This window comes from Castor canadensis, chromosome X (genome assembly GCF_047511655.1).
Source record: "Castor canadensis chromosome X, mCasCan1.hap1v2, whole genome shotgun sequence".
NCBI classification, from domain to species: Eukaryota; Metazoa; Chordata; class Mammalia; order Rodentia; family Castoridae; genus Castor; species Castor canadensis.
The window spans coordinates 136,757,187-136,784,710 of NC_133405.1; the positions used below are offsets into that span (position 1 = coordinate 136,757,187).

General features: G+C 41.6%; 1 protein-coding gene across 1 annotated transcript in view; it reads left to right on the plus strand.

The window, feature by feature from the left end:
- The first annotated feature begins 2,828 nt into the window (after positions 1-2,828).
- Anos1 (anosmin 1) overlaps positions 2,829-27,524 on the plus strand; it is a 168,103-nt gene continuing 143,407 nt past the window's right edge. The window contains exon 1 of the mRNA XM_074062600.1: positions 2,829-3,207. Coding sequence (XP_073918701.1) covers positions 3,001-3,207 — 207 coding nt within the window. The 5' untranslated portion in view covers positions 2,829-3,000. The remainder of the gene's footprint in view (positions 3,208-27,524) is intronic.

A 27,524-nucleotide genomic window follows, 5' to 3' on the forward strand; every position in this document is an offset into this window, starting at 1 on the left:
ACTTTGGTCTATCTTTGCTCATGTAGATAAAAATAAGAGTCAACTGAGGTACTTTTTTACTTGTTGGATGTGTTGTTTTGTTCGTTTATGTCAAACCAAAGTCAATGTAAATTTCCTTTCTTCTCTAGACAAATTCAGACCATGGGGTTCACGTAGGCCTGGAGAAAGATATTGTTAAGTACTTTCTTACTAACTGCACCTTGAAGATTTCTGCTGGCCCTTTATCCATCATTCTTTCAATACACACTTACATACTTCTAGGTCTCCTTGTGTGGTCGGTTTTCATGAACTTAGGGTGTGGCTTAACCAGTTATGTCAAAAGTTAGACATTACTGTGCCAACTTGCAGGGCAAGCTGCGTCAAAAATTGGATAGATGTGGGCAGCCTAGAAAACAAGATTTTAACTGCTATTCTGACTTTACTAGGAAGTTTTCCTTTTAAAAGGAACCTTAAACTGCAATTAAAGTAGATAAGAAGAAAAGGCTGCATAATAGAGGGTGCCCGTGATGATTCTAAAAGAAGAAAGGAGTGTAAGTATTATTTTAGCATATGCATGGTAAGGGGGCTCCGTAGGTTTAGCCCCAGCTTTCACTCAACTGACTGGTTGTTTTCTCTTGTGATTTTTCATGAAATGCATTTATTCATGGGAATGAATATGCTGTGGAACCCATAAAAGTAGCACATACATTGCTTTAAAAAATGCAGTGATCCCTTTGAACATCTAAAGGATGTTTTTAAAAGCTCAGCATGCTTGTCCGTGTGATTTCACTATCACAATACAAATTTCATGATATGACATGCAAACTTGCAAATCATTGTTACCCTAAGAAAATGCAGGTGTGCCTAAGATGCAAGATCAGACATTTGCTTCACTTTAAAACTCAAAACAAACACTAGGGAACATCCCCTAGTGGTTTGGGTTTTACTAATTTGTAAATGAAAGTGACAACATTTAGAAGACAATCTCTGTATTCTGAAGTCATTCTCCATTCAAGGCTTGGGGTATTGGGAGTCACCTTGGTTATCCTTTTTGCTTTCAGACAATATTAAGTAAGTTTAACATACTCAAGAAGATTTCCCTGTACAACTTTGAGCATTTTTAAAATAAATCATTGAGTTCATGCCTAAATTTTTAGGTTTCCAGCCCAAATGTGTAATATTGTTATGCCCAAACCTACATGTAGGATGCCTACATAATTTGTGAGGCCTCATGCAAAATGAAAATTCAGAAAAACTTGTTAACAAGTATTAGAGTTTCAAAGTACTGATGGCAAAACATTTAAATGAGGGTGGATCCACCTAGGAATGAAGTGCCATTAAATGTGGGTCCTTGTGAGAGTGAGGCTGGATACAGTTGCAAAGGTGGCACAGCAACTAAGCCAGCTCTGCCTATCGGACCTTTGGAACCAGACAACTAGTAGATTTTCTAATGCTCTGAGAATCACACCAAGGTCAGTTAATTCTATTGGCTTTGCTGATTTAGTCTTTCTGAAGAAATACACATGTAAGATGACATACTTGAAAAAGAATCGTGGGTGTAAAAAGACAGCTGCAGATAGTTGTCATCCTAACTTGTTAACAGGAAGAAATAAAAACTGCAGAGGGCAAGATATGTAGCATGCGGGAAGTGTTGGAAAATGGGGGTAAAGCTGAATAGGTTCTATGCAAAGGGGAATCAAGCTTGCTGATGTTAGGTTTGAGCGGGCTTGCTCTACCTAGACAGTAGCTGGGCTGAGCTGTGAGCTTATGGCGACATTATGATTGAGAAGATGGAAATGCCTTTCTTTAAGACAGTGTGAGGATGCTAGAGACCTGGAATATTAATGAGTTGCTCCACATGGAAACAAGAGAGTGGGGGGCTTTCTCTCTAGGGATTCTTACTTGCAAGGATGCTGTCACTTCCTCATGAAGCACAGAGCACACAGACGCTGTGTTACCAGTGCCGGTGTCTCCGTCTGCCCTGGTCCTGGCTGGGGACAGAGAACTTGAGTGGTCAAGGAGCATTGGCAAAGACTACAGGACACTGATGGAGCAGCAATTTCCAAGCTAAGAAGGCCTAGCCAAGAAGCTTGGGGCAAATACAGGGGAAAGCGAATTGAAGAAACATATTGCTTTGAATAAGTCACAATGGGTGTGACAGACACCGGGGAAGCAAGACGTGTACCTCCAAATGTCACTAGCTAGTTAGTCTGATTGTTTTCCATGTAAAAATAATGAGGAAGGGAGGGAGGGATGGGGAGGGAAAAGAGGGAGGGAAGGCGAGAAACAGGGAGGAAGAGAGGGAAGACAGAGAGGAGAGGGCGGGAAGGAGGAAAATGTCTTAGGACACTGTCAATCAAAGGCTCCTGTCCCCAGTCTTACCCTCGTGCCCATTTCAGCTTTCTTATCTGTTTCTCCTTTTTGGATAGAGGGAATTTCATGTGCTGAACTACGAGAGATACCTGGACCCGGGGTAGGAAATGGGGAGAAAGCAGACACTTTACAGGCGACCTGTCATTCCTTAGAGAGTTCTAAGTCCCTGCATGTCACCTAGGCCCTCGTCCTTCCTTCAAGAAGAACACCTTTCTTCACAGGCCCTGGCCTGCTCTCACCTGACGTTTACCTGGAAGGCGGGAAGGGCTGGGAGAAGGCAGGAGGGCGTTAGTGAGGATTGTGGAGGCGTCTGCGAGGGGGTCGGACCACACGGGGACCCGCGCAGCACGGGAAACTGCTCGGCATCGCCCTCCCCTGGAGCGCCCGGGCGTACAGCCCCTTAGACCTGCCCACGGGCCCTCTGTCACTCACACTCCTTCCAGCCAATGGCGCGGCAGCCTGTCACCCTCACCCCACCCCTCGAGGGAGAGCAGGGAAGGAGGTCGGCTAGGAGGGCTAGGGGCTGGAGTTGAATGATTGAACTTTCCAGCAGAGTTGCGGCGACCGCGAGGTTCCTGGCAGAGCTGCCCCGGCGCGGAGCTGGGAGCCTCGGCCAGCGCCCGGCGCCCGCGCCCTCTACCCTCAGCCATGGTGCCCCGGGCGCCCCGCGCGGCCCTGACCCTCTGCCTCTGGCTGACCGCCTTTGGGGGCTGCCTGGCCGCGAGCCCCGGAACGGCGGCTGCGCGGCGTCTGGACGAGTCCCTGTCTGCGGGCAGCGTCCAGCGCGCCCGCTGCGCCTCCAGGTGCCTCAGCCTGCAGATCACGCGCATCTCCGCCTTCTTCCAGCACTTCCAGGTACGCAGAGCCTCTCGCCCGCTTGGGATCCTCCCTGGAGCTGCAGGCGCGGCTTGGGAGGGGGGGGCGCACTGGGGCGCAAAGTTCTCGCCCAGCTCGGCCGGCCGATCCCGGCTTTCCCGCGGCGTGGATTTTACAATCGGGGGCTCGAACTCTCCCCTCCAGCCTCCTCCCTGTTAGAGAAACCAACAGCATCTTTCCCCAGCTTCCCTTTTCCCAGGGGAAACCGAAAGGCGAGTTCGGGGAGAGGGAGCGCAGTTCTGTGCATTTCCCGGGTGTGTGTGTATTTGTTAGTTTCCCGAGACTTGAGCGCGCGCGACTCTCGGCCGGTGGCCGCAAACTCCCGGGCGCTCCGGGGCCCTCGGAGGCGCAAGCACCTAGCGCAAGTCCTCGAGGCGCGCCTGGCCGCGCCGTGCCCCAGCGCCGCAGGTGCCCATGGGCCCACACTCTTGTCTCTGTTGAGCCGTGGCTTTGTCACTCGGAGGGCCCGAAGGTCGCTGCCCACCCTTGGAGTCCCAGCGAGGGCACCCCTGCCAAGTTGTGTTCCAGGGTGTGTGGATTCATGTGTTGAGGGTGACGGTGGTTGTGCATGTCCCAATGGAAGCTCCAAAGATTGAAGGTCTTTCTAAGGACTAGCGGAGGGCGGAAGGGAGGAGTTGCAGGAGATAGCGGGCTTATCGGGGCCGTGTTTGGATGCTCAGGGGACGCGTCCCGGAGTCAGGATCTTCCCCAGCTCATGTAGGTTCTTTCAGCTTGAGGGTGGAGAAAGTGTGTGTGTGTATGTGTGTGTGTGTGTGTGTGTGTGTGTGTGTGTGTGTGTGTATGTGTGTGTTGCAGGCTCAGGGAAGAGCACTCTTGGCGCCTGTGGATTGTCTAGACCCTGCACAGTAGCGGGGTACCCATCCGCAGGACTTGCGCAGAGATTCCGGGTGCGGGTGGGTATACCAGAGCATCTCCTGGACTCCCGTCTGCGGAGTCTCCCAGCCCAATGGAGCACGCAAGCTCTGAAATCACCCATCACATGCCTTATTTCTCTCATCTGCCAACTTTCTCTCTCCTTCTCGCCTCACCCTTAGCTGCCCACCTGTTCCAAGATCTCAACTTCTTACCCCAGCGCAAAGTGCGCAGGCCAGAAGGAGACATGAGTTCCCAGGAGAGGCTGGATGGAGCCCTCTGCGTTTAAACAAACTGGGCGCAGCTCGGGCCTGGGCGGGGTGCAGGGGGCTACAGGAATTCAGAAGTCAGAGCGGGGAGATAGAATAATGACAGTGGAGTTTCTGGGTGATTCCGGATAGCCCTAGGGATGTCCTTCCTACAGGTGTGCTAAAGAGTGGCACACATGTTGGGATCTTCAGAGATTGAACCCATTGGGGAAGTTTCCTTGTGCGTGAGTGAATGCGTGTGTGTGAGAAGTTGTTCCAAGTCAGAGAAGCAGAGTGAAGAGAAATGGCGGTCCTCCTGGGTCTGCGCTTGAAATTGCAGGGACATCCTGGAGCGTTTCGCTCCTCCTCACCCCTCACCCACCCCCAGGCACCTGGTTCAAAATCAATCCGCCCTACTCTGGAAGTCACTGTCCTGAGATGTTGTTATGCTATTGTTTCAACTACAGCCGGACACAAAAGAAAACCGAAAAGCCCTTTCCCAGAGAGGAAGAGTATCTTTCCCCTCTTTTTATTGAATTGTCAGTTGCAGTAATTTATTTGTTTTACAGTTGCAGCGGCTACAGAAGCAGTTTAGATCCAGCCAATTCCCGTGAAAGGCTTTTCTTGTGGTCTCTTGGCTTGATTTCTCTTCCCAAGAAAAACTGCTGTCAGAATACACATTGCCAGACAATCCCAATTACATTTTAATTAGCTGGGGTAAAATAAGCTGCAAATTACTCAGTTAGGACTTAATAATTACTGTTTTTTTACAATTAATTGCAAAGCCTTTCTTGGAGGTTTAACCCTAGGTAATGCCTATCTGATTTGTCTAAATTGCAGGGATTCGACTTTCATAAAATTTGAAAAGAAAGTACCATTCCTTGTAAAACCCCAAGCTTCCCTGTCCCCTGTTCCTTTCCCATCTTTTTTTTTTTAATAGTTGGAAGGACAGTGGAGGAATGAAACTGGAGCCAATGCTTGACACTGCATGGGGTTTTTTACTAATGGGGGAGGGGGGAGCCTGGGCTACAGGAACTCTGAGAAAGAGCCTGTTCACTCCACTCCATCTCCTGCAGTGAGCCCAGGCAGAAGCCTGTGTCTGGAGCAAGGGCTGGCTCACATCTTCTCTTGCAGGGTTCAAGACCTCTTCCTAAGGATGAGAGAAGGCTTGCCTCTAGCTTGGGTGCCAGCCAGTTGCGGAGAACTCCCAGGTGTGAAAGCTGCCAGACTTTGGCAGGAAGGACCTGCATTCAAAGTGTGGGAAGTGACTGGGATCCCTCAGGGACAGTGACCTGCTGCAGTAGGTCTGCAGACGAGGCTGGAAACCAATTGTCTCCACACCATTCCACTTTCTTGGATGGCCCAGCCCTGCAGCAGTTAGGTGGGAGAGCTGTAGGTAGATGTGCACACCTGGAATCTCCAGGTCACAGCCTGATGCATGCAGGTGGGAATGGTGATGGAGGATACTGGGTTATCCCCATCTTCTGTTCATCTGGAGGAGCCTAGAATTTCATGTTGAAAGGAAGATGTGCTCTGAAGCCCATCATTTATTACTAATGCTATCCCTCACTTGTGAAAAGAAATTGTGTGCTAGCACATCCCGAAGTTCAGTAGGCGGGTCTGTGATGCTTTGTACAGAGCATTTGGTTCATTGCTAGCTCAAGTTCACAAATATAGTACATGCATATGCTTCACGTCCTGCCAACTGAGGTGGTTGGGAAGAATATCTTGTCATTAGTAGAATGAAGAGGAGCTATGAGACCATATAGATGGACATCATGGGCAGATTGTGCTACCTTCCTGAATATCAAAGCCCTCATGTGCTGAGTGGTAGATGACCTTGTCCTCAGAGGTGAAAAGAGAACGTAGAACACATTAGAGATAATGCAAGGGATGGTGATAAAGGAGATAACAGGACCTGGAAGATTACTGAGGACCAGGCGCTCATCTGGGTGTGAATTCTATCTCATCTAATGAGCACGACACCACATGAGGCTAGTACTAGTTTTTATCCTCTAGTAATAGATAAGAAATCAGAGACACCAAGAAGAGTCATTAGTCACACAGCTATTAGACAGTGGAACTGGGTTCAGAGTACAAGCAGCTTCCAGTTTTAATTTTTTTTTTCTGGTTCATCACATTACTTTTTATTCTTTTTTTTATTCATATGTGCATACAAGGCTTGGTTCATTTCTCCCCCCTGCCCCCACCCCCTCCCTTACCACCCACTCCGCCCCCTCCCTCTCCCCCCCACCCCCTCAATACCCAGCAGAAACTATTTTGCCCTTATTTCTAATTTTGTTGTAGAGAGAGTATAAGCAATAATAGGAAGGAACAAGGGTTTTTGCTGGTTGAGATAAGGATAGCTATATAGGGCATTGACTCACATTGATTTCCTGTGCGTGTGTGTTACTTTCTAGGTTAATTCTTTTTGATCTAACCTTTTCTCTTAATTTTTAGAATTTTATTGTTTAGCTGGCTAATTTACTTCAGAACTGAGGACCTAATTTTCAGGGCTTCGCAAAAAATGAAAACATGTCTCTTTCTTCCAACAGTAAGAAAAAAAGCATTTGTTAGAGGTATTAAAAAAAACCCCTTCCCATTTTTTTGCAGCTCCTCTCCCTTGAGTTGTCATCACATTTTAAATATATTACTCAATGCTGCTGTCAGCACAGAAACATTTAAATTATTAGTATGAAGCTCACAGATCATCTTTATATTGTGCAGTGCTGCGTTTACATGTAATTTGGATGTAGAATCACTAGCATTGTGCAATTGGGAACTCCCCCAAACACTTTGAGATGTGCCTCATGAGCACTGTGCAAGAGGATCTTGTAGGTGCCTGGGGCCCTGGGCACACACATGCTTGTGCTGGCATGATGCTGGCCAGGGTCCTATTCTGCCAGCTGCTGGACCAACACATTGTATTCTGCCCTGACAGAAAGCTAGGTTCCTTCCTTGCCTAACACCAGATGTTCAAACCCACAACAGATGAGTAGCCCCCAGGTGTATTATTGTAGCTCCCTCAGTGGCTCTGCTAGCTGCTTGGCTCAGGGGCGGGCAAACTCTTTGTCTCTGCTGAGTTTTAGTCTCTGGCTGTCCGCTGTGATGCTACCAGCGTGGGCTAGGGGCAGATGCCACCATGCTCTGGGACACTGCAGGACATGGTTACCTAAAACCGGACTCTCTCTGTACCTGCCTTCACACCCATGCCCCTGCAGGGGGTACAGTTGGCAGAAATGGCGGGTTGGAACATGAGGAGAGGAGGCCTATGGGTTGGGGATGCCAAGGAATGGCAGACTGAGCAGTGAAAGCTTGCCCTGGAAAAGTGAGGGGACAGTGGGAAGCAGAATCACATGTGACCTGAGGCTCCCACACACTACACACAGACTCAAAGCAAAAAGTCATTAAGAATTGCAATGTGGCGATCACAGAGCCTGACACCCTCGGTGCAGCTCCCCTTCTGGGCATGGAGCACTGAGCAAAATGCACTGGTCATCTACCTTATGAGGCCAGTCTTGTGTCCTGTATATCAAGAACACAGAGCTCGGAAATTGTAAGTTTGCTTAGCATGGTGTAACTTCACAGTATCATCTGTACAGTTCAAGGGTATGATGTGGACGTACTTATATTCACTTGGGGAGAATACCCTCAACAGTAATTTTCTCAGCTTTATTAAAGGATTAAATAAGGAGGTGATACCTGAGATAGGCCTTGTCTCTTTTTTGGTGAATTTTGTTTAACCTTTTGTATTAAGCACATTCATGGGGACATTCATGGTGGAGACTCCCACCTTTTGTTCCCCCCAGCTGCTTTTGGTGGGCAGAGAAGAACTGAGTCTCAGAGGCTTAAAAATACTTCACTAAGTATTGGCAGGTGTGGAACCTGTTTTTCCTCTATTTGTATTTTCTCTTAAGAGGTTCAGAAGAATAGGTTTTAAAGAAAAATAGTAGCCATGTGCAGAAGAGGAGTGTGTGTGTGTGTGTATGTGTGTGTGTGTGTGTGTGTGTGTGTGTGTGTAAGTTTCTTTGCCAGAACTCTGGAAGGCTCAAGGAGAAAGTGGATGGAATCCTGCTGGAAGAGAAATAGCAGGTTGCTGGCAGCCTTGGCCCTAAGATTCTAGAATTTTATGAGTGCTAAGAGATTCTTGCTTAATGGGACATTATTCACCCTATAAAGTACCACTGATAGGCTTTCTTAGGTAGCTGATTAGAGATCAGAGGCAGTAATTGGAAACTGTTTGTTTTGGCAAAGCAGAGAAGGAGCTGGTGATTAATTCATTCTACTTAGAGAACCAGCCTCTCCCCCCCATGAAAAAGTAAACAAACAATTAGCTCTTCCTTCAGAGGACTCCCTCCCTTAGAGGAAGAAGGAGCCACAGATTAGCCCCAGGCTCACAGGTTTCAGAGGAGCAGTTCTGTAGCAAAGTGCCCAGCTTGTGATGTGTCTGTTTGCCTGGCAGGCAGTGAGGTTTATGTGATATGCTGCCATGGCCAGGCATTTGGAGGCACCTGGAGAGAAAGGACCATTACATTTTGTCTTGGCATTTTCTGGTTTGGGCATTCCCTGGATTTCTGGCTTTATTTCTAAGAGGTTCTGAATTTCACCCAAAGGAAACATTTTTCTATTTATTTCAAATTTTCATATTTTTAATACAGTGATTGTCCTTTTAGATGATTTAAGTTTGCCTTATTTTGACTGCAATACGATATTTTTAAAACACAGAAAATACACTGTTTATTTATTTATACCCAACATCAATTGTATGTGTAAATATATATAATTATACATGATATAAACATACATTGTGTGTACATTTGGTGGTGTAAATTAAAAATTTAATGTTGTCGGTGCAAATGTTCCCACTTTCTAAAACTTAATCATAGGTGTGGGAGTGTGGCTCAGTGGTAGAGCACTTACCTCACATGCTTAAGGCCCTGGGTTCAATCCCCAACAATGAAAAAACCCCTAATTAATAAATTTGGAGTGTTGGGGGGAGGCGGCCCAAACAATGTATACACATGTGAGTAAATGTAAATATGATTTTAAAAAGTCAAAGATAGAGGAAACCGAGAGTATTTGAAATAAAGACAAAGATTACCCTGTTAAGAATTTTCAAAAATTTTTTTTATTTATTCCAAACGGATTCACCAGATTTCATAGTAAACCAACCTGGTGTGTTTCAGTGAAAGGATATGAAAACGTTATGATTAAAGTAGAGAAATGCATGAAAGTGTCTGTGGCACTGCTTGTATTGAGGCAGAAATGGAGAAAGTTTCATGTATAACTTGTATAATTTTGGGAGTGGGAATGGGGCGGCAATGCAGTATATCCATGTTATCAAAATACATTTTGTTTATAAAATTGAACCAGAAAAATCGGAAAATGCCTCATTGTGATGTCTGGTGCAGCATGTCTGCTTCCTGTGTGTGGACTAAGCTCAGAGACCTTGGGGTCTGAAGTTGGCCACCTTTCAACATTTCTATTTCACTTACCCTGGGCTCCATATTTTGGTCATGTTGTCTATCAGCATATAACACTTACTAAGCATGATCTAGGTTTTCCTTTTTACTTTAATCAATGGTATCCATTACTTTTTCAAGTTTCAGATTGGCGTGAGGTCACCAGGGTTGATGAATAAAATTAATATTCCTGAAATTGTCCCTTCCCCACCGCCATGCTGGATATGGAACTCAGGATCTTATGCAAACTAGGCAAGCATTGTACCAATGACCTACATCCTGAGCCTCCTTCATGATTGTTTAGTTGTCTCTGAACCATCAAACCCAGAACATGTATAATTTCTTTGGATTTTCTAAAAGTGTTGGAAAATAGGCCATAGATATTACTTCTTTCCCTAGAAGACACAGTTCCTGATGTTCTATCTCCCCAAACACGCATGCTCCTGTATCAGCTGCTAATGGCTGAGGACTGCTCCCTTTAAGAGAATAATGGCTCGTGGTTACCATTTTGCCTGCAAGGCGATGCATCTTCCTCTCTTGATGTGGCCAAACCCCTGCCATTGGCTAGCTGGGAGGGAATAAAGAGGTTGTTCCCTGCTGGAATCAGCTCTTCAGTGGAATTTGTGCTTCAGAGTAGTAGCACATGGACTCAGGATCATGCAGGTCTCCAGCTAGGATCACATCCCTGCTGAGATGCTACCAGGCCTTCTCCTCTTCCTTCCTTCTTTTCTACTGAGAGTTTGCCCCCAATAAATCACATGCCCAAGAAACTCTTCCAAACTCTGCAAGAGGCAGAAACTCAATCTAAGATACCCATTGTGCCAGGCTATGTATCACTATAAGAAATACTTGATGTAATCAACTTAGAAAGAGAAAAGGTCTAGTTTGCCTCCCAGTTTTGGAGGTTCCAGTTAATGATACATGGACTGGGCCTGTGATGAGGTACCACATCATGGTAGAAGTGTGTGTCCAGGGAAAACCACTTACCTTATGGTCAAAAGTGAAGGAGAGAGAGGCAGGAAGAGATCACGGTCCCATAATCTCCTTTAAGGGCATACCCTCAAATGACCTAAAGACCTCCAACCCCTTTAAGGCCCTACCACCTCTCAACAATGCCACCCTGGGGACCAAGCCTTTACCACATGGGGAACATTCCAGATCCAAATTATAGTACCTACCTGCAGAAATAACCTGGTCCAATTCAGTGCTTTTGTTTTTTCAGATTAGGTGACTTAATTCTTATAGAAATGACTTGTCCAAACACATGCCATTAGAAAAATTGAAGTACAAATGTAACCACCATCTCTTACAACTCTAAACTCAGACCTTCTTCATTAACCCCTTAGAAAAACCTTGAGAGTGCAGCTAGGTGTGTGTGTGGGTCATCATTTTGTATAAGCCCATCCAAAGTTCCACTTGCCTAACAAAATAGGAGTGTTTCCCTGAGATCCTTGGTAGAAATGTGCCACCAACAGCTGGACTCCTTGACATGCTAAAGGGTGGTTTAGTTGTCTGTGAATAACAAAGTTTCAGTCTTTCAACATTGCCCTTCATTCTTGGCTGCCATTTCTGTTATGTTGGAACTGTTTTGGAGTACTTGAAGTGGTAATTGTAGCTTGTGCATAGGTGACAGCTATTTGCAAGACCTTCATGTGCCTGGCTGGCATGCTTGTTTTCTTTCCTTTTGCTAGGGTTTAAGGTGTATGTGTGTTTACACTAAATGATTATTTCCAGCATCTTGGTAAGATATAAAAATTGGGCCAAGAGGAATTCTGAGAAAAAGGGAATTTTGAAAATTCTCAAGAATGCACAGGGAAAGAAAATGTAAAGATGTGAAGAGTTTGGGTTTTTTAATCCTCCAAACCATCAAAATCTATCCTCAAGAGAATCACAGAAGCAATACCCTATCAGTAGTATTAAAAAAGGTAAAGAAGCTGGACTTGGTGGCTCACACCTACAATCCTAGCTACTTGGAAGGTGGAGATTGGGGAGGATTACAGTTCAAGGCCAACCAAGGCAAAAGGTTTGCAAGACTACATCTCAACCAATGAGTGGGCGCAGTGGCATGTACCTGTCATCCCTAGCTAAGAGGGGAAGCACAAATAGGAGAATTGAGATCCATGTCTGCCTGAGGCTAAAACAAGACCTTATCTCAAAAATAACCAATGTGAAAGGGCTGGCAGGGTGGCTCAAGTGGTAGAACACTTGTCTAGCAAGTGTGAGGCCCTGAGTTCAACCCCGAGTATGCCAAAACAAAACAAAAAACCTCACTGAAGTTCTTAATTCATATTATGTTGACCCTTTTGTTGTAAATTGTAGCATTTATCATTTAATATTTTTTCACTATTCAAGTTATTAATATCCTGCCAAGTTGAGAAAATGATATTCCATCAGAGACCTCAAAATACTGTTTTTCATTTTACCTTCTTTCTTTGAAATTTAAGGAAGATATGTTGTCACTGTGTAAAAGGTGACATGTATTATGATTGGAGCTTTTATTTCAGGGAATTGTCTTCCTAATTTGCATATATATGATCTCAAATTACCTTAAGGGAACAAAAGTACATTCTCCCTTCAATTTACTATCCAACTATCATTGATCACATTTTAAATTTCATAGGTAATTTCTAGTTATATCCTGAAAAGTGACAATTTCATAAGCCCAGAAATAAAAACACAAAAGTAGAGAGCTCATTTAATGAAATGAGAAACATTAATTTTGCAAAGTAATCCATCATTTTCCAAAAATGCTATTAATCCTACTAAGGTCTGGGAGAAGAGAAATGATCCACCTAATTTAGAACATTTAGAGATGTTTTCTCCCTATTTTTACTTTCAGTTCACACATTTTTTTTCAATTTCCTGTAAGATTCCAAGGCATTAATAATTCATTAGTTTTGAGCACATCACTTTATTTTTGGTGTTCTCTCTTCCCCACACCATACCACCAGTGCAAAAGAGGTCCTTATCTAAAGATAGTGTTACATTCTTAGTTAGGATGTTACTGATGTCTCTTCAAAACAAAACAAAACAAAAAGCAACTGGAAGTGTTGAGAAAGTCTAAATGTAAAATTAAGCCTTCAGGTTAAAGTTGACTTCACCTATTTGTGTTGTACCTGTTAGGTTCCTGCAGATGGGTCATTCAATGAACATTTACAACTCTTATTTAATTGTTTAATATTGCATAAAAGAAAAAGACAACCCTTTCTAGATTTAGTAAACATCTCAGCTCCTGTCTGTGTTAGGCAGATTTTCATTGCTGTGACAAATTGGCAGGATCCATTGCTTAGGGTCTGAGATAAGTCTGAACATCATGGTAGCAGAAGAGGCTGTTCACTTCATGGCAGACAGGAAGAGGTCATGGACAAGATAGCCCCAAGGTTATACCCCCACTGACCTACTTCCTCTAGTTAAGCCCCATCTCCTAAAGTTTCTAGCATCTTCCACAGTATCACAACCAACTGGGGACAACACTTCAACACATGGGCCTGTGGGGGAACACTCCATCTTCAAACCATCACACGTCTTTAAAATACCAGCACAACTAGAAGTGTTAACCCTGTTTTGGAATGTTTACTGTTGTTTTACCGTAGACTAGAAAGGTGACAAAAACTTGCAAATCTCAACTACCAAGCAATATTTTGAAAGGTGTACACACCTTATAGTGAGGTGTCACCCAATTTCCTTGACACATTGCTAAGTGATGTTATAATAAATCAAATATGCCAGGAGCATTTGTTTACAGGGCCATTAGCGTGCTTTCCAACTGGTGAATAGACTCCCTCAGAAAGCAAATGCCAACACTTTACCATCACAAGAGAATAATAACAGTAATGACAGTGACTACAACAACAATACTAATCCCCACATTTGGACATGTTTTCTGGGATAACTTTGTGCATATACTTTCTGTTGAGATACCTGGTTGTCTACCGCCTATCCTGTAAAGCCAGCTAGTGATTTTTGTCCTTCCTTTTTGCTGTCTTACCCGTGCTTGGTAACCATTTCTTCCTAATGTACGGCGTTTTTGTCTCAGTAGGGAAGTAACTATGTATGAGAAAAGGAGCATGTGTTTTCTTTTGCTTTTATTTTGGCCTTTCCTCTCTTTGTCTTTTCATGTAGACCAGATACTTGAAAGGGCAGACGATGGCTCAAAGTGTACTGTGCGGCTTGTTCATACGTGATTTGGGGAAACTTTTACCTTGGATGGGAAATGGAATTATGGATTCACCCAGGCATGCTGGACGCTCCCTCTCCCTTCCCTCCAGTTTGGTACCTGTTGTTTCTCCTTTCAAATATGTGATTGTACTAGCTCTTTCCGTATGAAAGAACTCTCCTTATTTAAATAAAAAAAGTAAAAAAAAGGCTAAAAAAAAAAAAAGAAAAGGAGCACGAAAATACCAAGTCACTTGGAGATTGAAGATATCTAGGCATCTGGGTTAACCTATTCTTTTTGCTTGTTTTGGTTTCGATTTTGGGTTTTTGAGATAGATTCTGTCTGTGTGGCTCAGGCTTGCTTCAAATTCATGATCTTCCTGTCCCAGCCTCTGAGTGCTAGGATTATAGGCACTTACTACCTGCCTGGCTAAAGTGATTTTTTTCCAGTTCTGGGGATACAACCTAAGTCCTTGTGCACGCTAGTCGTGGGTATACTACTGAGGTGCATACCCGGACCTGGCTTTTCCCATTCTTGCGCAATAGCCTTGCCATGCAGATGATCCAAATAAAGGCAAAATTGCAAACTATGTCATAGCATAAACTTGGAGCTTGCCCTCTAGTATGGAAACTAAGTATGGTAATGACAAGAATTCTGAGTTTGTGCAGAAGTTACTGAAGTCTTTCAGAAAGGTTGAGAACATAGGAGGCTGGTTGTTATGAAAATGTTTTGCTAACTGTGGTCCTTTTAAATTTCATCTGTGACGAGGAAGTAAAGAGAAGTCACTTAATGTATTGGCCATAATTAAAAAATAATCATTGTTTGATTGTTCCTTAATTTTCTATTTCTTGTTGTGGGCTGTTGTCACCTTTTGGAACTAGAACTTTGCTTTCAAAATCTAAAATGTGCACCCCACACTCCTTTCTCATTCTTTAGCTGTACTACTCTCTTAGTAGACATTTGTTGGATAGCCCCATCTTTCCTTGAAGGGAAATGCATTTTCTCCCTCCCTTCTCCCTTCTCTGACCCTTTCCTCTCTCTCTTCCTCCTTCCTTACCTCCCTCTCTTGTTTCTCTTATTTCTCTCTCCCTTTCTTTCCCCTCTAGTTTTCTTTCTTCTTCCTCTTCCTCCTTTCTTTCTTCTCTCTGCTCTCCCCTTTCTCTGCTTCCTTTTCTCTCCCTTTTTATTTTGACATTTGGCTGTTACATTTAGAAAGCAGCACAGCCAAACCCAGTTGCTCATTGTTCCAGAAATGACCTACATCTGGGAAGATTTCCTCCCAATTCCCCACTGGACCAGAATCTAAAGAAAATAGAGAACATTTTTGTTCTTGTTTTTGGTGTCCACATTTTTGTATCTAAAGTTATGAGCAAACATCCTCACAGCTGCAACAAAATTAGAAAAAAATCTAGGCAGAATCTATTCATTGTATCACCATAGAAAAAAAAATATTTAGGGGTTAGGTAATATTAGAGCAGACATCCATTTGTAATTTTGAAATTTCATTTATACAGGAGCCAAGAATTTGTGTAATATTTTTAACCATCTTAATAGGACAAAGTTTGCAAACTCTAATCCTATTTATTACTCTCTAATTTTCTAAAACAAGATTGCTGGGTTAAACAATCAAGTAAAATTACAGCAGTACTTCTATTTCCACACACCTTTCCATATTACCATCTGCATCTTATTTAGGGCTTCTCAGTTTTGGTTGGCACCATTGACATTTTGCACCAGACTATTCTTTGTAATATCCTTGGCTTCTGTCCACTAAACACCAGTAGCACTCTCTACCCTTGTCATGACAAAATTGATGAGTACAAACATTGCCATATGTGTCCTGGGGTGAGGAGCAAAATCACCTCCCTTGAAAACACTGGTCTATTTCCATTTTTGTCTCGTGTGGATCTCTCTAGACTTCTGTGATATGTCTTTACTTTAATACCTGTACTTATGTGCATATACTGATATGTGTATTTATGTGTACTTCTGTGTGCCTTTATCTCTATCTTTATCTCTGTGTCTATCTTCCTTCTATAACTAGAGTTGTGCATACTTAACGACCAGGAATTCATTCTGAGAAACGTATTGATGTTAGTTTATTTAGCTGTTGTGTGACCATCATAAAATTCACTAACTCAAGTCTGGATGGTATAGGTCAATCATTTGATAAGGTGGTACTGGGAGTTTGAAGTCAGACCTACACCTTGAGCAACTCCACCAGCCCTTTTGTGTGACGGGTTTTTTTGAGATAGGGTCTCGTGAGCTATTTGCCCAGGGCTGGCTTCAAACCATGATCCTCCCGATCTCTGCCTCCTGAGTAGCTAGGATTACGGGCATGAGCCACCAGCACATGGCTTGATAAGGTGTTTTGATGTAATAAATTGACATAGTGAACAAGACTTTTATGAGGCTGTGACTGGCATAGTGCAAGCACACTGCTTTACAGTGAACTCTTTTTTTTTGTGTAAGTAGAAAAAATAAACTGTAAAATAATGATGAAAATCATGGCCTCAGAAGCACATAAACAGTTACATCATCATTTATTATCATTATCAAGTGTTACATATTATACATAATTGTGTGTGCTTGACTTTGTTTTTTGATATTACTGGAGTTTGAACTCAGGGCCTTGTTAGGCAAGAGCTCTACTACTTGAGCCATGCCCCCAGTGCTTTTGCTTTTAGTTAGTTTTTCAGATAGGGTCTCACACTTTTGCCCAAGCAATCCTTGGACCATAATCTTCCTACTTCCACCTCCTGAGCAGCTGGGATTACCGCTGTGAACCACCATGCCTGGTTTGTGCTAGACTTTTATCAAGTGGCCATGTAGTAGATGTATTTACACCAGAATCACTACATTTGCATGTGAGTCATGCATTGCTCTGTGATGGTATGATGACTTTGGATATCAGTAGACAATAGGTTTTTCAGCTCCAGTATATCTCATGGGAATCACTGATCAAAGCATCATTATGCAGTGCATGACTGAACATGTCTTGCTTTCATTCTACAGCAAATGTCCTGGCCATTGTGATATCACACAGCTTCTTGTTCTCAGGAAATATTAAATAGCTGTGTTTTATCAGGTGTTTTGATAAGTGCTGGGTTTCAGAGATGACCAAGGCACCCTGTTTTGTTTGGTGGGATTTAGTCTGGTATTGGTGGAAAACAGGTGTATTTAAGTGATTGCACCAATTGTCACACATTAAAGATGGAAAGCTCTAGAGATTCTGCTCTAAGAACCCCATATGGAACCGGACATCCAAACTCCACCTTGATTCTATCACTTTTTAACTCTTGAGTCATAACTCTGGAAGGTAGAGTGACATTGTGAATTTCCTCATGTGTGTAGAGACATGTTTACAGTCAGAGAAGCTGTGTGACCTGTATGGAACCAGACATCCAAACTCCACACAGAGAAGCTGTGTGCCCTGAGACAACCACAAAGAACAGGGCTACTGTGTCTAGCTTTCATCCTCACAATAAATGTGCCCGTGAACAGGCCTATTAAGCTGCCCTTTCCAAAATGAAACGAACTTAATCTGTCTTTAGCAATACTGATTCTGAAGAGGATGTGATAATCATCTGAGGAAATTGGAGACTTTCCGTCACGAGTAGATTTTGCTAAGTTGGTCATGCTGTACCTTTTCCTTTAAGTCCAGGTTCTATGTGTGTGTTGTTTCAATTGGGTGAGCTGGTCTAAAGTCTGATTTCTTTGAAACATCTTTGCAAGTGAAGTTTTCCTTCGGACCATTTCTCTGATTGTTGTGTCAATTTCATTGGTAGCGCTGCTTTGTTGTGCTTGTACTGTGATTGCCATGCAATTTATTTAGTTATACAGAAGGTCTGGTAGCTACTCAAGTGAGTCAGGCATAAAAATGAGTGCCTGGTGTTGAAAATCCTTGGATTAAAAAAATGAATAGTGTGTACTCCTGACTCCTTGGAGCCTCACAGTCTTGTCTGAGAAAAACAATAATAAAAAGCAACACATTTTTCATTTAAGAAAGGTCCTTTCAGCTGGGCGCCAGTGGTTCACACCTGTAATCCTAGCTACTTAGGAGGCAGAGATCAGGAGGATCATGGTTTGAAGCCAGCCTAGGTAAATGGTTCCGTGAGGCCATATCTCAACAACAACAAAAAAACCTTCACAAAAAAGGGCTGTTGGAGTGGCTTAAGGTGTAGACCCTAAGTTCAAAACCTAGTACAGCAAAAAAAAAAGAAAAAAAAAAGAAACTTACTTTTCAAGTTTATTTACAAGTGTTTAGTTCTATAGGTGGAACATGAAATTAAGGTCTTGTCCTTATCCATTTGGCACTTGAAGATTTCTTTTGCCCATGTGATTCATGGGAGTAGCTTAAGTAGAATTTGACATTGAAATTTGAAATCCTGGCTAGATATTGTATAAGGAGAGAAAGTTCTTGAATTCCAGACCATCTATTCTATTATGAAACCATGCCTGATTTTATGAATGTTAGAAGCTTATAATTCTGCAGGTAACACATTTTTCTTGGAATGGATTTTTTTTGACTTTTAAGACCTTTTCTTGGGGGTTATTGCTCTTTTCTCATACATCACATTTAATTTATCATGTTTTCTCAAGTGATCCCTCATTAAAACATGGTATCCTTTGAAGTTCATATTGAAGTAACCCAGAATCATGATGAATGGGTTAGAATATCATAAAAGTCAGGGTGTAATAGACTATGAGGTGCTCCACTTTAGTTTGATGAATTATTCTGCACTCCCTAATGAGCAACACATAAATTAGCATAATGAAAAAGTTTATATCACAAGAAAATAGTGTGACAAAACTCTGACACTTAGTAAAGTCAATTAGAATGGAGATAACATGTATTGCTTATAAATTTCTTTTTTTGCTGATTAGACTTTCCCTTGTATAAATGAAACTCAGCTAAACTAAATTCCAAATCCCCCAGCTTGTATGTGAGTATCAAGGTGGTGATTTTGCTTAACCATTAAAATAGATATTTCTAAGACTTACTGAGTATATTTCAAAGTGTGTTACTAAACTATTACATAGAAATGCATATGGAAATAAGGGTTCTCATTTATGGTACATTTCCAATTACAAATTTTAAAAGTGACAGTCATAATAGCAATAGATTCCAATTCATGTTATCAGGAAATATATTCTCTCCTGCTACTCTCAGTGCTTGTGAGTAATTAGCTTGATAACTTCAAATTAATCCTTAACCTCTGCTGGTCCACGTGCCAGATACCAAGCAGTAATGTTCCCCGTGGGATTAGCTTGTTCTGCACAACAGATTGCAGATGTCAAGCCTTGCAGCTGTCAGGCATCTATTTTGAAAAGCACAGGGTGATTTGTGGGTGCCTTTAAAGTGTTCTTTGCTCTTTTGCCTCACTGTCATCAGCAGGAATAAATAACATCTTCCTCCAGCTGTTTTCTATGAAGATGGCTATAGACCAAGGTTAGGCCAAGGCAGAGTGGACAACTCAGTGTAGATCACACTGGGGATGGTTGCCTAAGCTCACCATATTCCTGGGTCTCTGTTTTACAGAAGCAGAAACTGACATGACTTGGTTGGAAATTATGTGGGCACAAATATACACATACCTACAAAGGTCAATTTATTACTTTATGAGGAAGATCATCTTTTTTCAGTAACTGGATTGCGTGAGATAGTCATGCAAGCTAGATGAAGGACTAGGGAACCTGCTTGGTAATCTGAGAGAGAGACACACACACACACACACACACACACACACACACACAGAGAGAGAGAGAGAGAGAGAGAGAGAGAGAGAGAGAGAGAACATTTGGAGCATTTTATATGAAGTCATGGATAGCAAAGAAAGACTCAGCCTCATTCCTGTGGAGGCTGTGGAGGGAGGCTCTCAAGCTTTATCATCTGCAGTCTGGTGAAAATATAGCTTGCTGATCTGGAGTCACAGCAGTTAGTGTGTCTGTCAGGCTTCGCTTCAGGGTAGGCTGACTTTGCTGGTTCAGGATCACAATTTGGAGAAATATTTGCAAATCCCAGGTTGTTTACCTGTGCTCCTGACTGACTGGCTGTGAACTGGGGTTCCCATAACTCCTCCTCAGGTTTAATGAACTTGCTTGAGTACCTCACAGAACTCCAATTTATCAGTTTATTACTAAGGATATATTAAAAGGGATACAGATGAGGAGATTCATGGGGTGAAGTTAGCTGAGAAGGGGTCCAGAGTTTCCCTGCCTTCTCCAGGCCCACTCTGGAGGTTCCTAGGTTTAGCTACCTAGAAGTTCTCCAAACCCTGTCCCTTCAGGTTTTTATGGAGACGTCATTGCCCATGATTGAAACATGAACAGCCATGTTGAAATGCAATCAGATGAAAAAGGTATACTCAGATGCTAACGGGCCCTGGCTGTCTGTTCAGATTCTTCTTGTTCTCTCTGTGCATCATTCCTTCCTTCATAGAATGGCCAGTTCCAAGACAGAAAGGCAGAGAAAGATTTGTTTCTATGATCCACCTTGGCAAAGAAAAATTCTAGTTTTTGTGATCTGCCTTGGGGAGTCAGGAACCATGGGTGAAACCCAAATATACATACATATATATTATGTATATTAATATATGTATATATTTATGTCTGAGTATATAATATTTATACAATATACTACTAATATGTATGTATTTAATATATACAATATTGTATGTCATAAACCAAGGAACTACCACAAGCTAAAAGACAATCATGAGACATCCTTCTCTGGAGCCTTAATAGAGCATGGTTCTGCTAATACCTTGACCCATTTGGTACTTCTAGCCTCCTGAACTGTGAGGGAATACATCTAGGTTGCTTTAACTACCAAGTTTGTGGTACTTTGTTATGGCACCCAAGGACACTAACAATCATATATTTCATTTTGGGTATTAATATAATAAAAAGAATAGAATTCTATGGTCATGACTTTCACGTTTCACCAAAGGGGGTTGTGAGTTATGATTTTAATTTAGTTCAGCTCTGCATTATAAAACTGGATGGAGTCTATACTTTACGTGAATCCTGTGCCTTTGGAAAGACTTGAAACAACAATATGATGGAGAAATGCATAAGACTGCTCTTAGCCATAAGTGATTGAACACCATTTTCTCTATTATTATAGGAAAATGTACTGAAGACTCTTAGACTTCTGAATTCTCCCCAGTAAGTCACCTGTTAAACTGTGATTAATCATCCCCGTTGTAGGACTCCAGATGTCTTGGAGACCCTTGTCTACATTATTAGCAGTTACTCCTGGTATGCAAAGCATCTATATGAATGGATCCTGTATCTTGTCAACTAGACTACAACCTTGACTTTAGGTGGCCACAGGTGGTCCTTATAAGCATCTTTGTGAGGAACTTATAGAAATATTATTCCTTTCATTTGAGAAAAGAAGAAATTAATTTTTTCTTATGATGGATGAGTGACCTCCAAGGGAAGTGTGCTTTCCATTTAAATATTCTTTGTGTACAAATTAATAATATTTTGCACAATTTTAGACTTCCTGAGACTCAGTTTACTTATTTACCAAGGGAGAATGCTGAACCTGAATCTCTATTGGCTGACACATTTCTTATGATCTGCAATTTCCCTCTGAATCTTAAGTTGTCACTATTGCTGATAGATTTTGCATGTTGTTCAAATACAGGACAATTAATAACCTGATCATTCTAGTCTCAGGAATGTAATTTTGAGGATTTGAGCTATAATTGGAACACAGATTCCTCCTCCAACCCCATTCTTCACTTTTTCTTAAGTATTTATTAAAAACTTTCCCATTTCATGTTCATTTTTTTTAACCAAAAGACAATATTTCATGTTCATTTTTAAGATGTGAGGTGTTTGTATTATTCCTTGGTCATGCTGTTGAGTATTATGGAATATTGTAACATGTGTGACCATCCTTTCTAACACATAGCCAGGATATTAAGTTGCATTTCTTCTGATTTTTACCTTTTTATTTGGCATAGTAAATATTTTGGAGAGGGTTATTAGAGAATTTAGTGAATTTGAGAATAAAATATTAGCATGGAGGAGATCTACAAGTAATCACACGTGGCTCCTTACTCCTTTGTTCTTGAATGGTTTGAGAGGTTTTGCAAGGGATTCAAGGATATAAGAATCAACAAGTCAAGGTCATGTGTTACAAGAACATTGTAACCTCTTTGCCTAGGAAAGTTCCTTGAATTACAAGACAATTACATGTCATTAACCAGTTACATTTGTCTTGTTTTCATCAGGAAGATGGATAAACTGATCCTTCCAGGTCTTCTCTGATCTGTAATTACATGGTATCATGTGAGCCAGAATTCTGTAACTTACAAACATTTTGAGAGGGTATTTAGAATGATACTTTTGGTTCCTTTGCTTATCCTGGTTGTATTGAGAAAACAGGCTTGACCTGTATAGTTTCCATGCTTTCAGGAGAAAATGCCCATTGTTAAAACACTTTGAAGAGAGTGACTGTTTGTAATGTGTAAGTTGTTCTCAGAGAACAGTGGATTCTTAAGGGATTAACTGAAGTCAGAATTCCAAAACCCTCAATATATTTTGATAAAACTCTGTGAAAAATTATTTTCTATCACTTGCGAATAAGAACAGTAATTATACATTATCTTTCCCAAGAAGGACAAGATTAAATCCTGATGCAACTAAAAGATCTTGCCAAGTCATTGTTTTAATAGCTGTCTATTGTAGTTTGTGCGAAAATTCCTCTTGATGAATTTTTTGTTATGAATATAACACATCCTACGGTGAAAACACAACAATTTCAAGAACAATTAAGGAAAGAAAAGACTTAAGAAGACTGCCAATTATTATATAGCCAGTAGTAAATTGATATAACATTGTGGTCTTTTAGAGAATTATGATAAAGTATGTGTCTTAGTCAGCTTTCAAATACTATAACAAAATACTTGAGATAATCAACTTAAAAAGAGGAAAGATTTATTTTGGCTCACAGTTTTGAAGGTTTCCATAGTTGATTAGCTTTTGTGCCTGTGGTGAGAAAGCACTTCATGGTGGGAGTGCATGATGGAGAAAGCTATGTCCCTTTATGGCAGGGACATGAAAAGAGAAAGAGAAAGTCTCCAGGGTCCCACATACTCCTTCAAGGGCATGGCCCCAATGATCTAACATATTCCCACTAGGCATACCTCCTAAAGGTTCCACTACTTCCCAGTAACACCATTGGCTGGGGACCAAGACTTTAGTATATGAACCTTTGGGAGACATTTATTCAAACCATGGAAGTATTTAATTACATGTTGTATATAGTTATTTAACATTTTTTTCTTTTTGTGTTGGTCTTGCAATTCTTCTTTTTCTTTATTCTTCTGCACTGGGGTTTGAACTCAAAGTCTCCCACTTGCTAAGCAGAGTCTCCCACTCTGCCAGCCCCATTTTTCCTTCTTTGGTAGTGATTTTTGTTTTTCATACAAACTTGGGAATGGGGCTGACAATTGTGTTTTTTAAACATTTCTATTGTTCTTTCCAATTGGTTAGTACATAGCTTTGCAACTTTAGTTGCTTTTAAAAGCACAGGTGAAAAATAACTTCTATTAACAAGTTGAAACAACAATATGTTCTTGTTTGGCAAATATCTTCATGAGACCACAATTTTCTTAGCTTTATGAAAAGTGTGTCAACTTGAGGTGATGTCATAATGCACCCTAAGTCACTTTCACTGACTCAAAAAGAGCTTGGGGCTGGGTGCCTTTGATTCCTGCCTATAATGCTAGCTACAAGAGAGGCTGAGATCAGGAGGATCATGGTTTGAGGTCAGTCCAGCAAATAGTTCTTGAGACTACCATCTCCAAAAAATCCAGAGCAGAAATGAATTGGAGGTGTGGCTCAAGCGGTAGAGTACCTGCTTTGCAAGCATGAAACCCTGAGTTCAAACCCCAGACCCACCAAAATTAAGAAAGTAAAATAAAAATAAAAAAGCCTGAGACTTAAAATGAGGAGATGTGTCATTGGACTAAAATATCCACCACCTACTTCTCCAGCTGTTTGAAGGCTTGCAATAGTGCAAGCCTTCATCTTGCACTATTGGAAGAAGTACACTTCCATGCTGGTTTCATCTTCTCACCAGTTGGTTAATTCTTCCACCACCATCATTTTTTTTCAAGAATTATGCCTCTCTTCTTTTGTGTTTCTTGGAACTTGGCTTTCCCCCCAATCCTGTCAGTTGGAGACAGCACATTCCCTCACTCTCGTTGTCTCTGGGAAGGTGAATGCTTTCACAGGTTCGGTTACTCATGATACATATTCCAGGATTTTGAAATTTGAGCTCAGGACACTAACTGCTTATGGGAGCAATTAACACTAAAGAGGGGCAAAGAAAATTCTGTGGAGCAGAAGGCAGAGTTGTGTTGCTATGAAATTGCAGACCTGGCAATGCGTGTTGGAACTGAGGATAAATTGAAAGTTACCTCAAACTGAGCAAGGTGGTTGGTTCTTTGTACACCAGCATCAACCTGTCGCTGGATATTGACCTCCTCTTAATAAAGTATGGTCTTGAGTTAGGCAACACTCTTCCAATCATGTGCAACTTCAGGATAGGGAAAAGTAGAGCTTAACTGTGAACTGTCAGCTCTCAATACTCTCAGCAGCCAGGGCAAATACTCACTTCAGTTATGATGCATGGGAACATTTGGGTGGTACACAGCAGTATCCACTATAGACAACTATTCTCATGTCTAGTACAACAAAATTCTTTCTTTGGTGTTGAAAAATTTCCAACCAGTGGCGTACCTTGGACCTAATCATTAGCTGTTACTCTTCTATTGCAGGTATTTTAAACTCTACATTTCTACTCTGAGTTCAAACATGCCATTTCAGTACTTGCTTGCATTTACATTCTATGACTGTTCTGCATCTTTCCCAAGACCATATTCCATCATAATCCCTCAATGTTCTGACAACACATTGCCCTAGTATTTACCAGCAGTGCTTCATTAGAAGAACCATGTAAGGCACTTATAAATCCACAAATTCTAAAGTCAGTTCTACATTAATGTATCTGTTCCCCCAAACTCTATAGGTATCACTAAGTAATTCTTGATACCAGGAAGTTTGAGTCCACTACTACATTGGCACTTTCTCTTTCCATTTCTTTCTTAATCTTGTCTAGAGCCCATGATTCATCATTTTCTTGCCCTCTAGCTAGTCTGTAGTTACAAAATTCTAACTCTGAAGGCACCAAGCTCTAATATCTGCCTGTCTGGATGCATCTGTGCAATTCTGGGCACCTCCAAAGAAAATCACACAACCAGGTGGAATGGTCTTTGCATAGTTGTAACATATCCGTAATTATAATACTAAGGTAAATGTCTACACTACTCACCAGTCCTCCCTATTACTTGTCATCAACTTCACTCTCACTTCCTTATAGCAATTCATCTGAATTTTCAAATTTTCACTTCCTTTTTTAAGCTTTTTTCCCATTTACTCACTTGTGGAAAAAATGGAGAGTGCCAGAAGCATCTTGCACCTAAACTTTATGTTGGTGGAAATTCTGTATGTATATCCATAACAGACCATTAAAGTTGATATTGAGTTTACCTTAGGGGTTTGTGGTATGGGCAGATTTTCATATACCCACTGGCAATTACTTGCTTCTCATAATCACATGCCCATTTTCTATAAAGTATTTATCAATTTAGTGAGTGATTCAGAATGATTTCACTTATTACTTCCTAAGTGCAGATTAGGGAAAAGAGAGGCAGCACTCCCCCAAAATCACTATCAACATGTGCCAGGATTGAGAAAAAACCGATTTTTGGAGTGCTTACACATATTTATATATTTCAATGGTTTTATCACGCTGAGGTAGGTGTTCATTTTTACGTAACCCTAATAAAAGTTTTAAAAATGAGTATTCAGTCTTTCTTCCAGCGAGTATTTACTACAACTGTAATCCTTTGTGTTTCTGTGCATGTAACCTTTTTCCATTCAATGCCACATCATAGTCCAGCTGCTTTAATCACATTTTAAATCAAGAGTCCAATTGGTATAGACCAACTATGCTCACAACTCCGTCTACATGGTGGTGGCACACAAAGGTTTGACCAAGTTCACATGTGTGGAGTGCTGACCATCAACAATTATTGTGTCACATTCCATTATAAGACACATCACTGCAGAGACAATCATATTGCATGTCTTCATGTTTTGTGCTGATTTTGCCCATGGTAGTTGAAAGGATGTGTTCTGTATTCACAGAAATTAATGGACTCGTAGAGTGTCACTAAACAGACCCAATAATCATGGTCCTCATGCTTCTCATTGTTTCATTCATTTCCACCAAGCTCTCTATCTATGCTTAACTTGAAATTACTGATGATTGCGGATGAGATGAGCTGAGATGGCAAGTGTTAGAGGAGATCTCAGATCTCAGATTGTATAGTACTAGTGGTGCAATGAAGGCTAAACCAAAGCCAGATCAGCAAGCACAGTGTCCTGGGGTCAAAAACCACCCTCTTTACATTCAGCTCTCCACCAAAGGGACCATCAAGTCCCAGCCCCTGATGGGTAACTGTGCATCTCATGCCAATGGCTTTTTATATGCTTGGGCTACACTGTAATGATCGTAAACAAGGCTGAAGATTTGCCTTTGCATTTTTTGATAACACAAAGCAAAATGTACTTTTATTTAAACATTCAAGCAGTCTTTAGGTATCATGTTTAAACCCAGAGACTCAATATGTCCTTAAACCCAAATGTTTTGGAACCTTAATATCTTTCCTTCTCTATCCAGTTCCTATTACTCTTTCATTTCTCCATTCCCTACTCCAGCTTTCTCAACAGCACTCAGATACAAACTATTGATGCTAAGTGTTATGGTTTGAGTCTGGCATGTCCCCCAAAGACTCATTGACTGAAGGATTTGTCCCTAGCTGGTGGCAATATTGGTGGAAACTTCAGGAAGTGGAGCCTAGTTGCAGGAAGTAAGGTCATTGGGGGCATACCCTTGAAGAGGGTTGTGAGACCCTGGCCTCCCTTCTCTCTCTATGCTTCCCAGCTGCCATGTGGTGAGCAGTTTTGCTCCACTGTATGCTCCCTGTCATGATGTTCTTTCTGTCTTACCCCAAAGCAATGGAGCCAGTCCAGCATAGACTACAACCTCTGAAACAATGACCCCAAATAAATATTTCCTCCTTTAGGTTTATTTCTCTCAGATCTTGCCACAGCAAGCTGACTAATGTACTAAGTTAGCAAAGCTTCACAATAAGAGTCAGAAATATAAATAGGGGTGACCAACTAAACTACCTATCTTAGAGACAAGCCAGTTGAAGCAGATGGTTATTCCTATGTGATGAACCAATATTTATCCCCTTCTAGACTTACCACTTCATTATATAAGCATTCATTTACTCTCTAGACAACTAGATATAACAACTGGAGAGCGATTCCTGGATGTAAGAGAATCCACACACATTTATAAGGAGTGTTAAAAACTGTACAGCTATGTCTGGACATGCTTGCTTTGACATTTGAATTCATCAGCACTTTTTCTTGTCTCTGCTATGAAGGAGGAGTGGCTGT